The 14,332-nt window shown below is 45.0% G+C and overlaps 1 protein-coding gene across 1 annotated transcript; it reads right to left on the bottom strand.

The window, feature by feature from the left end:
* Positions 1-5,948: 5,948 nt before the first annotated feature.
* FABP7 (fatty acid binding protein 7) lies at positions 5,949-9,754 on the bottom strand. Its single transcript, XM_006039032.3, has 4 exons — positions 9,539-9,754; positions 8,569-8,741; positions 7,787-7,888; positions 5,949-6,227 (listed from the first exon to the last, which is right to left on the bottom strand). The coding sequence occupies exons 1-4, from the start codon at positions 9,609-9,611 to the stop codon at positions 6,177-6,179; spliced, it is 399 nt and encodes a 132-aa protein (XP_006039094.1). The 5' UTR covers positions 9,612-9,754; the 3' UTR covers positions 5,949-6,176.
* Between the last annotated feature and the right edge of the window lie 4,578 nt (positions 9,755-14,332).

Raw genomic sequence — 14,332 nt, 5'->3', positions numbered from 1 at the left:
GGGACAGCCGCCGCCGCCGCCTCAGCGGGGCAGGGCGAGGGTCGTCCCGCGCTGAGGGGCTCGGCCCCAGCTGATCACAGTGCGGGTAAACCTGCCCGGGAGTGGGAGCGGAGCAGGGCAACTCCTAGGAAAGTTTGCTCATAGCTCCAGAGATCCCAGGGCCGGTCTCCCACCACAGAGGGAGGCAAATTCCAACGCACTGCACGTTTACTTTGCTGTAACCCAAAATGACTGCACCGTGCATGTACACACACGTGCACCCGTACCGCACAGTAAATATGGCACCTTACACTGACCCGGGTGTAAATTTGATACCTGCATCATGCAGGTATCAATCAAATGTACACCCCATTAGTGACACACGTGTAGACACCTTACTGCGCAGTAACGCTGTCCGTGGCCTGACTCAGGACTAACTTTAGTCCCAAGCCGGTCCACACGCAGCGTTACTGTGCTTTAACACCTGCGCATGTAGGCACCAGCGGAAGCCCACTTACTGCCCAGTAAGTTACCACACAGTAAATTTAGTGCTCAGTAAAGGCGCATGAAGACACTCCCCGTGTCTACCAGTTTGACCATGGGGTGAAATCCCGTCCTGACCTTAAATATGGCCATGTCTGACCCTGAATGGAGCAGCAAGACTAGCCAGGATCCTCCAGATTTAAGTCCCAGCAGGAGCATTGGCACATCCCAGCCCCAGCCTTGGGTATAGCTAACACCCAGTGCCTCTGAGGAAGACTTAGAAACACCCTGATGTAGGTAGCAGAAAGCAGGGAGAGGGCGAAGGAGGGCAACCAGCAAAGCCAGAAGCACGGGATGTGCCCAGAGTACTGATGAGGGGGTGGAGGGCAGGTGAGTTTGACACCCTGGCCTTAAAAAGGCAGTGAGCTGGGTTAATGTGGAGTCAGGCAGAAGGTGGGGCAGGGAGGCAGCACAGAGACTCCCTGGTTCAGAGGCAAAAACTTCCTGACCTACTTAGATGCCTGAAATCAGCTGGCACCTAGGGAAGCTCACACCTCTCTGAGCCAGTGAGTTTCTAAGGCGCCTTCCTGCCCTGCCTTCTGCCTCCGTCTTCTTAGAAAGCCTCAGGTGACCCAGTAGCTGGGAGGTGCTAGAGTGTAACTCAGGGCAGGACAGTCCATTGAAAAGAAAAAGGCTGAAATTACTTGTCAATTAAATCAGTAAAAAAATAATGAGCTGGCCAAAAAGCCATGAGCTGATTGTCAGTCTGTTGCTGGCATGAGGCTAGATGGACAGATAGGGCAAAGCAGTGCCACCCTGTATCTGAGTGACCGTATCATAGCACCCTGCAGGAAGCTGCCCATCAGGGCTTTGTGACCCATAAACAACCTAGAGTCCCTCTCCTTTTCCCCAGCCACATGCTGCCACTGTATTCCATCAGCCATTGCCTGCCTGAAATGGCTGCTTAACTGGGTGTCACTTCATATTTAATGGTTACAATTATCTCTAAGGTCATGTGTTTCTCCCTTCCCTCCTCCTGTAAAAAACCCAGTTTTAGTTGAACATGGCTTGTGGAGGGGGTAAGTTTGCTCACTTAAGACCATCAAGTTAAAATTTATTTTCCCAAGTTTTTGTTAGGTGCTCAAGCCAGATTTAGAAAATCGGTGATAAACACTTGAACCCAGCTTGAGTTACTGCCATCCATTAATGGATGGTCCCTGCTCAGAGGCACTGACTCAGCCACTGACCTACAGTGTGAGGCACCTGGACTTCAGTTTCCCCATCTGTGGCATAGGGTTAGTGTGATTTTCATTCCTAAAGTGGCTTGAGATCCGCAAATGAAAAAAAAAATGCTATAGCTGGAAAGAAAAACCAACAGCAGTGTGGCAGATGAATGGAATTTGGTTGAGTTCCAGGCACAAACCAACGCCCAAGCTCTGCGACCAAACCTATATGGCTCAATCAGCTCCATTACTAGGAATAAAATTATACTTCTGCTTATGGGTATAGTCCTGTATGCTCATGGGCCCTGGTGGGCTACTGCATCTGAGACCAGTTCCATGGGAGCTAGCAGAAGTGCTCCCTTCACATAATGACATATATAGACAGTGTCAATATGTCTGCAGGACTCAGGCTCAAGCTGTATACTTCACTTTTGTAAAGCAAAGTTATGGCAACAGGTCTACTCATTTAGTAACACAGATGGCAGTTTTAATTCTAAAAATAGTGTGCCTTTAAAAGGATGCTCCAAAACAACTTACATACCAGAACTAATCAACAAATCCATGTCCATCTCTGCCCTGCAGCCCATCAGGTTAGCATGGTTAAGCACACCAGTCTGTAAGCAACAGCACATAAGAGAGTGATGTGGCAGAGTGGGTGCATCTACATGTGCAAAGGCTGCAGGGTGGGTTTACTCTAGAGTAAATTACTCTAGAGTAAACCCATCCCAGGCAGGCGTCTACGTTTGCGGAGATTCGGGACCAGATTTGCTGCTCCAGGTAGCAGTCTGGTCCTGCCCGCTCTGGCCCTGCACCAGCTCCCTGCAGCAAGCAGGGGCTGGCAGGGAGCACGAGGCCAGGAGACAGCCGTCTCCTGGTGGGGCTGGGAGATTGCACCCTGCCCCAGAGCCCAGGAGAGGACAATGTCCCGCTTCCCTGGCAGAAGGAAGCTCCTGGCCTTAGCTCCTCAATCAGGAGCAGGGGGCTTGGAAAGAGCTGCAGGGGAGGGGTAAGTCCCAGCCCCCTGCCTTGATCCGCCAGTGGGGCAGATAGCAGCAAGCCCCTGACTGGGCAAGGAATCTGCTAGCAGCCCCACCATCAGATGGGGCAGGGGCCTGGGATCTGTCCCTACCCTGAAGCTCTTTCCAAGCCCCACGCTTTGATCATCTGATCAGGGTACGAGGGTGGGAACTGCCCCTGACCAGGACAGTTCCTGGCCAGCCACTAGTGACATATAGGGGGTGCACAGGGGTGCATGTGCACCCTCTGAGAGTGCTAGTGCACCCCCTGACAGCCAGTGTTCCTGGGCAGGGGTGGCAGGAGAGAGCGCTGGTGCTTCCCCTGACAGCACCGGCCAGAGAGTGGGGGCACCAGGAGAAGCGGTCCCCCTGTGGCTGAACCCACCACCCGGAAGTGCCAGCAGTGCACCTGGAAGTGTCTGGAAGTGCCAGTGGCATGCCATTCCCAGCCCCGACTCTGTGATTACAATTGTGGAGCTGGGGCTGGGAACAGGCTGGGAGCTTGTTCCAACCCCCAGCTCCACAATCACAGAACAGGGGCTGGGAGCTTGTTGCCAGCCTCTGCTCTGCAGTCATAGAACTGGGGCTGGGAACAAGCTCCCAGCCTGTTCCCAGCCCCAGCTCTGTGATCACAGTCACAGAACTGGGAACAATCTCCCAGCCCCTGCTCCACAATTGCAATTGTGGAACAGAGGCTAGGAGCTCCCTTTTGCTGAGGCAGGGGAACATTGTCCCTGCCCAGGTTCCGGTGGCAAAGCCTGCCCCAGCAGTTGGGAGCTCCTGGGGGCAGGAAGCAATTTCCCACCCCCTATAGCCTGGCTGACTGAGAGTAAATTTGCTGGCTGACTGAGAGCAATCGGCCATCTACACATGCTATACTGAGCATTTGCAGGCAGCAACTTAACTGCGGAGTAGAGGAAATTACTGTGCAGTAAAGGTCTGCATGTGTAGACAGAATGCTTACTATGCAACAATTAGCTCTACTGTGCAGTAAAGCATCTCATATAGACACTCCCAGTGAGTCCGAAACTCTTGCCTTGGGACCTACAACAAACCTCCCTGCTTTGTCAGAAGTGATACAACTCCAGAAAATACAGAAGTGCTAAAAGAAATGAATGAGTTGAGAGCTAAAAGAAAGAGAATAAGGTGAAGAGAATAACAAAGATTCCTGTAAATACAAGTAACAGCCTGTTCATATTGTGTGAACGCTGTGATTCCAATTATAGTTAGCAAAGTGAGAATCATTTTAGTTAGCAAAGTGAGAGGTCCAAATGTAACCAGTCTGGTGATATTTTCATAGCAGAAAATCACAGGAATTATCCCCTCCATTCTACCTCTATACCCTATGTTCTCTCCTCTAAATATGCAGTTGCTTTCCACCCACTGAATGCAGCATTCCTTTCGTGTTTATTTTTTTCAGATTTTTGCACTGCAAAATTGTTAACTACATATGAAATAGCTGCATCTCTCCCCAGTTGCAGGTCCCTTGCCTTAGTCATTGCTCCATCTTCCTATTCACCACCCAAAGTAATCCTAAAGGCATTTCACAAACACTACTTCTCATAGCCTTAAGTTCATCCCGACATTTAGAGTTAATGGTTACCCTTGAGATGGCAAAAGGCTCCTTCAATAAAGTTTTATTGGGTGCTTGTTACTTATAGGACATGTGTGTTTAGGGCATGAAGTAATGAGAGGAGAGGAAATAGTTTCTTTTGTTTAAATGCGATTATAACCTATATTAGGAGACTAGAACACAGAAATGATAAAGAGTTCCTTTGTTAAATATCTACCATGCAGACCTCACTTGAACACCAGTCTTTTATATTCATTTTCTCTTTCCCATCCTTACATGTAATAAAGACTGTATTCTTTTACTTGGTGACACCGTAAATCAGTTGTCATGGAAATGAATGCCACTAATAAAGAACCATGGCTTCCTTCCATGGAGATGAAGCAAAAGCATCTGCTCCTGCATCCCTGGGAATGGCATAGCTGGGAAAGGCAATCATGTGATTTGTGTGAGCACACAGGCAGCTGCTATGTACACCAGACTAAAGAATGACATGCGATCTGCATTTGTACACTGAGACTGTGATTTAAATAAACCAATACAAGCCCCACTCCAGAGAGAAGAAGCCCTTCAAAGCTGCATAAACAGATTAAAGAAGTTGGAATGAACTGAATCCAGTTCCACAAGCTACAAAATAAAGTGCTATGTTTCACTTCTGTGGTGGTTTAGGACTATTGTTGTTGTTTAGATTTATATCCCACCCTATTCAAAAATGATCAGAGTGGTTTCTAATGATCCCCATCATTTTTAGAACAAGTCATTTAATTAACATAACTCATTTTAGATTTTCTAGTTCTGCTTCAAGAAACAAATAGAGATAAAGAGCCATTTTGCACTGATGCTTTTTGAGGATGACTAAGATGTTGATTTCTGTATCAAAGGGTATTTTCTTTTGAACTGTGCTGCATATTAAGGCCCATAGTACATCCTACAATAAAAGATGGACTTCAAGGGAAGAGCAACCTCCCAGAGGTTCATCTTGTAGAGTTTCTACTATGTGCCTCCCAGAGAAAGCAAGGTCTCCTAACTCTGTTGAGTCTAGGAAAGGCAAACTCTAGCTACTGCTAAAACTAGCTGCTGCCCTTTCCCTCTTACTTCTCTTTCCCCGAGTCTATGAAGCATTTCTGTCTTAAATTTCTTTTACTGCTCCTTTGCACTGAAGTCCCTCCTCATTTCATCCATTAACCACATTAAAAAAAAAAATCAATAAAGTAAGGGTTTGATCCAGTCTGTCCAGTGACTTCAGTGGGCACTTCCACTGATTTTTTGGGGCTCTGCCTCAGGTTGTACATACCAGTCCTTCTCTCTTGTAATATTGTTATTGGCCAGTGAGGAAGGGCACATTTCTTCTCATTCTCTGCCTACATACCTGGATCTTCATAGAGAGATTCCCACCCTGAGTTTCTCAGGCAAAGATAAATCACTAAAGCAGTGTGAAGTCACAGAACTCATTTCTAGAGTGGCCAACGTCAATGTAGCCACCACCATTCAGCATAGCCCACTGCAGTGCTAAAAGCCATGTAGAAAAATGGGTTTCATATCACCCCCATCCAAAGTACTAAAACACTGGTCTCGTAAATGCAAAGAAAAGTACTAGTTTAAAAACATTTTAATTTCAGTTTGATTTGTATTCCAAAACACATCAAATATTTCATTTGTTGTAAAAAAAGACAGACAAGCATTTCAGAGATTTAATGCAAAATTCAACCTGTTGCACTTTACACAACAAAATGTTGCCAATTCAATGGTATAAAGTTTTTTTTGTTAAAGAACAAAACAAATAAACAAACTCCAACCTCTTCATTAACCTTCCATGCCAGCAACGTTCATTCACCTACATTCATTTGCGGATGGGACTTTCATCCATCCAGCAGATGGAACACCTGGACAGGAAACAGATAGGTTCTATGCTTTCTCATACTGGCGAACAGAAACCACATCACCAAAGGTGAGAGTCTGCAAGTTTAAGAAAAAGTAGACAAGTTAAACACCATGTTTCATAACCATTTTATATATACACTAAGGAATCTGTATAGATTATTCTAGTATATGTCATATATATAAAAGTAAACAAAACATACGGCAGCCTTAGGATGGCAGATAGTAATAGTGGGATTTTAAATGTGTGAAGGGCAGAAAACCAAAACTCTCTCATTCCTGTTTTCAGTACAAAGTAACTTATAATATGCAAGGGAACTAAAATAAGGAATAAAGTTGAATTGGTACCTAGAAGTTCCTAACTTTTGCAATACAGGTTGGGCTTTCAATGTCCTTAGAAGGAATAGCTCACACTTCAAAATGTGCAATACAAGAATCAAATGTATTAATTGTGTTCATATTTCAATGCACTACTAGTTAGTACGTGTTGGAGCACATGTCAAGGGTATCATATGTCCAGAAAATTGCAGTCAGTTCTTTTATGTAGCTGTAACTGTTGAATATTAGTAATGTCAGTATGTGGAACTCCAAATGTGTGTGCACTTTTGGGATATTCGCTTGCCTATCTGGAACACCCCATGTCCCTATGTTCAAATTTCTTGTAGGATAGTTTTCTGCACATGTAAATATCATTGTTTGCTGAAAAAGTATACCTTTCTCCTTGACTAGCTACAAATCTGTTACTTTTAGTTTAAACTATGTGGAATTATTTTCCTACAAAGTCAGCATCTAAACAATTTTAAAATAAAGCTTAAACTAAAAGATTGTTTCTCTAATAGCCAGGTAACAGAAATAAAAAGTGGCTGAACAGATTTCTTATTAGAAAGTTCCATCTTTGTGCCTAGAATAAATATGAGAAATTTCAGCCCAGAAGCTATATTTTAGAAACTGCTACCAAAGTGCTTTAGGTTCTTAAAATATATGCACCTTTTCAGTGATAATTTCAGTCTCACCCCATGTTATAATGCTGTTTCCAAAGGGTCTCAGGGAGAAGAAGGGTTAACAATATAAAAGCTTATTTTCCACATGAAAGTGTTCTCTGGGTCATTGTTTTGTAAATAAGGGAGCAAGAATACTCTATTCATCATTAAAAGAAATAAATCCCTTTCTCTCATACAATACCAAAATATATATTTCACCACACATATTTTTAAAGTAAACTAGTTAAACATTCAAGCATGAGGCAATTTTATTTTAATGGATGTAAATAATCACCAATCTAAAATAAATTAATGCATGGTTATTCACATAACTCATATTTTTGCACTTTGTTTTGCAGTCTATACTTTTTTTCATCAGTGCTGTATTTAATGACCTTTCCCTCAAATGTGTGATTGACACTCTGAAGACAAATAAACAGAGCTACTCAAACAATGCTAGAAGTATTTTGTTTTTGCTTAGAAATAGGATGAAAAGCAGAAAATAGGCAAACTTAAACAAATCTCATTCAGCGTTTGTCATAATTAGCTTTAGATTTTCTTTTACATAAACGCTAACTCTTCATAATATTTATGAATCTAAACAAGTGGCTTTGTTAGCATGTGCTTAGTATGCACTCATTTATCTTTTTTACTTACCATAACCATTTTGCCATCCTTGATTTCTCTAACAAATTTTGTCTCTTTGCCATCCCATTTCTGCACATGAACTAGTTTGTCTCCGTCCAGGGTCACAACTGACTGTGGGATGTCAAAAGAGACAGAAAAGGATTTATGTAAAAACAGTAGAGATATTTCTCAGATTGCAGGGAATGTATGCAGTGGCCTCTTTGGATTCTCCTCAAGAAATATACTCAAGCCAACTATGATAAACTAGTTCTATTCATTTTCATGCTAAATCTATTAATCCCTTTGTTCTAACATGAAAACAGTTTGATTCTTATTTGTACAAACAGATTAAATAAATGTTGTCCTGTGTGTTCCAATGCAATGTAAAAAGACAGTTTTACATTGGTTGCGGCATAACAATTTTTTAAGCCTCAAAAAGTTACATGTAGCATGTGCTTCCTCATTCTCATTCCAGTTGAAAAGGACATCTCCCCCACCCCTCATAGGCTATGGGGAAAGATATCTTCTCCCAAAGTATCTATGGATTAAAGTGACTGTGGTGCAGCACTCTAGAAAGAGCACCAAGCAAAACTCGTTCATATTGGAAAGCAGAAAATGGCAGGGAGGCATAACATACAGCTTTAGATAAGAATGTGAATCCAGACGTGTAAGATATGTTTTTACCATTTCTAACACTCCTTTTCAGTGCTACAACCAATGCTCACAAAAGAAGTTATATTAGTGTCTTTCAACCCTGCCACACCAAAAGACTTTAAAAAAAATGCTGCAGCCTAAAATAATGTTTCACGTACCTTGCAATTTCTGTCATCTGGGGTAGTTTCATCAAACTCCTCTCCAAGTTTGAAGCTGATTTCTGTGTTCTTGAAAGTGCTCTGGGTCCTGATCACTACTTTGTCCCCCTCACTGCTGATTATCACTGTGGGTTTAGTCACGTTTCCCACCTGCCGAGTGGCAAAACCCACTCCTAAGCCATCAATAGAAAATAAAAATCCATCGGATGCTGGTTTCTTTTACAGCCTGTATCACACTCTGAGATAGAGAACCTTCGTCCTTTGAAACCATCATGCTACATCTACCAAAAAGTTAGACATATGCCTTGCTTCTCTGCCAACTATATTTGAATCTATCTAGTTTTCCATGGTCATTTTTTTTCTCTCTCTCTATACATATTATAATATATGTGTGTGTAACCCTCTCTCCTCCCAACTGCCCTAAGTAACATGATACATTGTGATGATCATGAACTTGGGGTTAAGAGTGCAGCATGGCAACTTCTTGTCACTGAATTAGTGACAGTTACTTTTTAGCTTACGGAGATGGCATTCTTTATCATTCCAGTATATTGAGAGGGACTTCCTGCTTGATTGCAGCCAACCTTTACCGCTGCATTGGACTAAAGTTTAAAAAATGCATACACTCTTTTGGTAGCTTCCCAGAGCAGTCTAACTCACACTCAGCATGTAATTTATATCAATTTCAGATTAGTTTTGACACTGAATGAAACACCGATTGAAATCACAGTGCAGCAAAGCAACAGAATCCTTCTTATTCTCCAATGCCATACAGCTTATTCAGCGCATACAAACAAGATTAATTTTGGGGCTATGGTTCAATTCAGAAATATCTCAGATACCTTAATACTGTGCAAAATCGGAAAGCCACAATCATATTCCAATCTACTTCTGCTGGAAAACATAGTCGAAATGCCACCAACAAATTCAACAGCCCGGTAGATGACTAGCAGCGGCTCCTTTTACCTACCCAAAGCCTTCATGTACTCATCAAAGTTCTGGCTATCAACAAGCTTCCAGGTAGCACAGAATGCCTCAACCATTGTGGCTGAAGGAAGGGTTAGACAGCTGGTGTGAATCTGGCAGGTAAGAGGCTGTATCTAGCCTTATTGGTATTTCACGCCTAAGATATACCCCTGCTCCTTAGCTCCAGCTCAACCGGCTCTTATTGGGAGAAGAGGCAGGCAAAGGCTAAAGACTTGAGTAGCAAACCCCACCCTAGCCCTCTCCTTTCTCCTTTGAAGTTAGGAAGGGGGGGAATGAAGGGTTTCAATCTTCACTGTGATTGGATCAGGCCACTGGGTCAGCAGAGCAGAGCTTGTGCCGCCCACCCTTTCCATTAAGCCCTGTACTGCTTGAGAGACTGAGTTGTGGGGACAGAAGGGGGAGAACCTAATTCAGATGAGGGAGGGGAGTGCAAAAAAGAGAGAGGGTCTTTCAAGTCCTACTTGAAGACTTGGCAAGGGCAATCTCAGCCTTAAAGAAAGGATGCACAATAAGACATTCATCCTGGTTTCCGTTGCACTCTAAGCTGCTGACAACTAAAAGAAAAGACACTGAGTAAGGAAACTGCAGTCTTATCCTCTCTGTGAAGAAAACCAAGTATTTTCTTTTACACATTAAACCAGCAATGCATAAAGGAGAAGTGTAACGATCATGGCTTCTGCAAGAAATGCTAAAAAAAGAGAGGGATAGCATTCCTATATAGCACAGTATTAAACATATCAAATCTGCTTAACAGAGGCACTCTAGCAGACAGCCTATTATCCCTATTTAGAGGGGAGACTGCTTAAAAAGGAAAGCAGATACTGAAAATGAAAAGAAATCCTTTACTGAACAAAAATACAGGAACAATATCTGTTAGTCACTGCTTTCTGTCTTATCTTTCTTTGGCTATTTTATATTAATATTAGAATTAAGATTTTCAAACCCATATACAATCTGGTATGGCACAAGCCAGCATCCCCCAGTCTGTCATGTGGAACTTATGGCAGTGGTATCCCAAATAAATAGCAGTTTGCTATCACTGACTGGAAATTACAAAACAGATAGCATTTGGAAACTATGCTAAAAAACTGTTTTTAAAAATATTTCATGTCACACATTTTTTTTCTGGCAGAGGCAGAACCATTTGCTCCTCAAAAAGGTCCTTTGAAAGTAGTTCAAGAAACTAGGTAGTGACCTAGTCTCTTAAATGTTATTCAAAGAAAAGCCTGGCTCTGTAGACCAAGATGATGTCAGCTGTTCAAGCAGGCTGAAGATTTGGATGAAATCCAGTGCTTCCTAGGCTTAAATCCTTCAAATTGGTTAGAAAAATAATCAGGGACTAAAAAAATGAACTCCCCTGTAATTAATGGAACAGACATTAGAAGCCATACATACACCTGATCCATGGGTCCAAGGCTGTACCTTCATAATTTGGGAGCAAAGGTACAGACCACACTGAATTCTCTGTAAACACACTATCTGTAAATGATTGTCATTTGAGTTTCTTTCAGGACCCTGAAATACTGCGTATTTTTCAAGTAAAAACATCTTATCTAGTTAACCTCTCTTTGGCTTTTGTTGCTTCTGGCACCTTTAGACTGCATCTTCATTGCAATTATCCCTGGCCATTTCCTGGGTTTTCGCCCTAATCCCTTTACAATCCACCCACAAAAACCTGTCCCTTGAGCAGGGACATAGATACAGAAAGGGTGAGAGCAGAAATTGGCTTGGTCCACCATTAGCTCAGAAACCACCAATAGCCTTTCCCCACAGGGCATGCTCCTGTCCACAGGAAGATGTCCCTTCACGTGGCACACACCACCCAAAACAGTGTCCCCACTTCTCTTCTGTAGGGGCCTTTACATACACAGGATAAATTTTGGCTGAAAATGAGATTTCTAACCAGCAGAGGGCAGCACTTCTAAAACAGCTTTCGAGGAGGTGACAACTCCCCCCAATTACCCACCCTTTTTTTAAGATGGATTTTGATCCATTTATGAAAGGGATTGCACAATGTGTTTACTTGTGCTAGCAGGGGCTGGAATCAGTGACCCAGGAGCTTTCTTTCCACTTACTCTTCCAAACCCAGCTCAGTGGGGCCCTTTCTCATTGTTTATAGCAGGCCTGTAAAATGGTGCCATCTTCAAAGAACTTCTGGAAAAAGTACTACTTATCTTTGCATATGTAGTGTGCAACATGTCCCCATACTCAACAGACATTGGGCAGACCAGTGTCCAACAGAAACCATCTTTGTCACCATCTTGCCCTTGGCCAGCCAAATGCACATTTCTTCCCCATCCTGCAGGTGCTAAATTTGTAACTGAATTTTGTTCCTCCAGATTGCTCAGAAGTCAGGATCTGGGCCAGGTCACCAGAAGCTAGGTTACACCCCCCAAAGCAACAGTAAGTACAAATACCCATAGATATCCACATCACAAAGAATACATCAAATTCCCTCTTGTCCAACCATGTAAATACTGGCCACATCTACACAAGATATTTACTGTGGAGTTGCTTAATTATCTCCACAGTAAACATCTCAATGTCTACGCTTGTGGCCCTATTAGGCTGCAGCAAACTAATAAACTCTGCAGCAGGTTAGTACTTATAAACACAAGTACTATCCTGATGCAGAGTTTTTTACTCTGCAGCAAAGCACATGTAGACACTGACCCAGCTAGCCCTAAAATGGAGCACCCTCGTGCCCCAGCCAGCCCATCCTCAGCACATTGAGCCGGGCTAGAGCACTTGGGCTGGCACGCTGACCTCCCCACCCCCCAGGTCTCCCTGCCAGCTGGGGATGATCCGAATCAAATTAATGCGCTACGGTCCTGGGCATATTTGTAAGCGTGGCACCTGGGAGCAATAATCTCCAGTACAATATGCTCCAGAATTTATTGCTTCACCTTAATGTACACATGTACATGTGCCCACTGCTTAACTTCTAAACCATGGATCGGCAACCACCAGCACACATGTGAATTAACGGCATGCGGAGACATTTTTCCTGGCACTCCAGGAGGCTTGCAAGGAAATTGTCTTTTAAAAATTTTTTTTTTTTTAAGTTGCTGCTCTAGGCTCCCTGGAGCAGCCACAGGTCCCAGTGCCATAGTAAGCACTGGGGGTGGAATGAGGAGAACACAGACTGTCTGTATTCTGCTGTCCCCACCCCCTGTTCCTGGGCTGCACCCTCCAGCAGCCCAGCCTGGTTTCTGGAGGGAGCTGGGGGGAGCTGGGGGGAGGGAGGGGAAGGGACAGGGACAGGGATGGGGGTGGGAGTAGGGGTAGGGGTAGGCAGGTGCTGTGCAGGAGGATTCCAGAAGTCTGGCAAGCCCTGGGCCCGGGGCTCAAGCATGGATGCCCTGTCCCACCTGGGTTTGGGCAGCACTGGGGCACCAGGGCCAGGTGCTGGGTGCAGGGTCTGGGTAGTGCAGGAAGAAGCGGGCATAGGGGGAAGTGCCATAGGCAAGCCACCCAGCTGGCCCCTTGGGAAGGTGGGGCTGGGCAGGAAGTGTGGCTACCCCGGGGCTCCATGGGCTTGGGCTACAGCAGGCAGGTGGACAGATAGGGGCACCCAACAGCACCCAAGGTGGACCCAGCTCATCCCAGCCCACACAGCTCTGTGGGGTTGGGGTACAGCCACCCTACCCAAGGAAGGGATTATGCCTAGCTGGGGCAGGATGCCAGGCTCAGGGGGGTCCCAGCTCTGGGCTTGGCCTCCCTGTGTGCCAGGCACAATGTGAGCAGGGCAAAACCACCCCACATGCAAGGGCCTGGCTGCAGGGAACCCCCAGGGCCCTGTGAACAATTGCTGTGGCTGCTCAGGCCTACCTGGGTCCAAGCCTTGTCCGTCCACAGCTCCCAGCCAGGGGCCAGGGGCCTAGCAGGTGCTGAGCAAGGCCTCTGTGCTGGAGGCTACCAGCCAGCATGGCCCTGAGGGGCTGGAGCAGTGCGCACATACATGCCTCCAGGTGGATGGTGGTGGAAGGGCTGGGGTTGTGCTGCCCCCACCCCATGCCCTGTGCTGGCAGCAATTGCATGTGCATCTCAGAATACATGATGGAGGAGGGGCTGGGGCTGCGCTGTCTCAGGCCCCTCCACTGCCATCCCTTCTTAGAGGTGCACACAGCAGCCACTGGCACAAAGCCCAGCTGCAGTCTAGAGCCCCTCCTACCTGGGAGCACCGCACCTTTATGGGGTCAGCTGCACAAGGTGAGTGGCAGCTGTGTTGGAAGGCAGCAAAGTTTTTCCTGAGGATAGAAGTGAGACTAACTGGTCTATAGTTACCCGGATCCTCCTTCCTCTCCTTCTAGAAAATAGGGACCACATTGGCCCTTTTCCAGTCATCTGGGACCTGACCTGAGCACCAAGAATGCTCAAACAGCCATGCCAGTGGCTCTGCTATGACACTGGCCAATTCCTTCAGTACCCTTGGATGAAGATCATCTGGCCCTGCCAACTTAAACACATCCAGCCCCTCCAAGTGCCTCTTCACTATTATTAAGGATCACATTTGTGGGAGTCCAGTGGGAAAAACAATGCTGATGGGCAACCAGCATGGATTCATAGCAGGTAGATCCTGCCTAACTAACGTTGTTTCTTTTTATGACTAGGTCACAAAATGCTTAGATGCAGGAATCAAGGTAGATGTCACCTACTTGGATTTAAAGAAGGTCTTTGATACAGTATCTCATCCTATTCTCACAGATAAATTGAGCGGCTGTGACATAAATGATTACACGGTCAGGTGGGTGGCAAATTGACTTAGGGGTCGCAC

Source organism: Alligator sinensis, unplaced genomic scaffold, assembly GCF_000455745.1.
Source record: "Alligator sinensis unplaced genomic scaffold, ASM45574v1 scaffold1058_1, whole genome shotgun sequence".
Classification (NCBI taxonomy): Eukaryota; Metazoa; Chordata; order Crocodylia; family Alligatoridae; genus Alligator; species Alligator sinensis.
Note: the sequence above shows the minus strand (reverse complement) of the source record. Positions and strands in the feature narration are given on the sequence as shown.

Excerpts from the sequence above, each read along its gene's own strand:
- FABP7 (XM_006039032.3), bottom strand. The coding sequence starts at position 9,611 with ATGGTTGAGGCATTCTGTGCTACCTGGAAGCTTGTTGATAGCCAGAAC. Across the intron at positions 7,889-8,568 it reads CAGATGACAGAAATTGCAAG|TCAGTTGTGACCCTGGACGG; the intron begins GTACGTGAAACA and ends GACATCCCACAG. Across the intron at positions 6,228-7,786 it reads AGGATGGCAAAATGGTTATG|ACTCTCACCTTTGGTGATGT; the intron begins GTAAGTAAAAAA and ends TTAAACTTGCAG.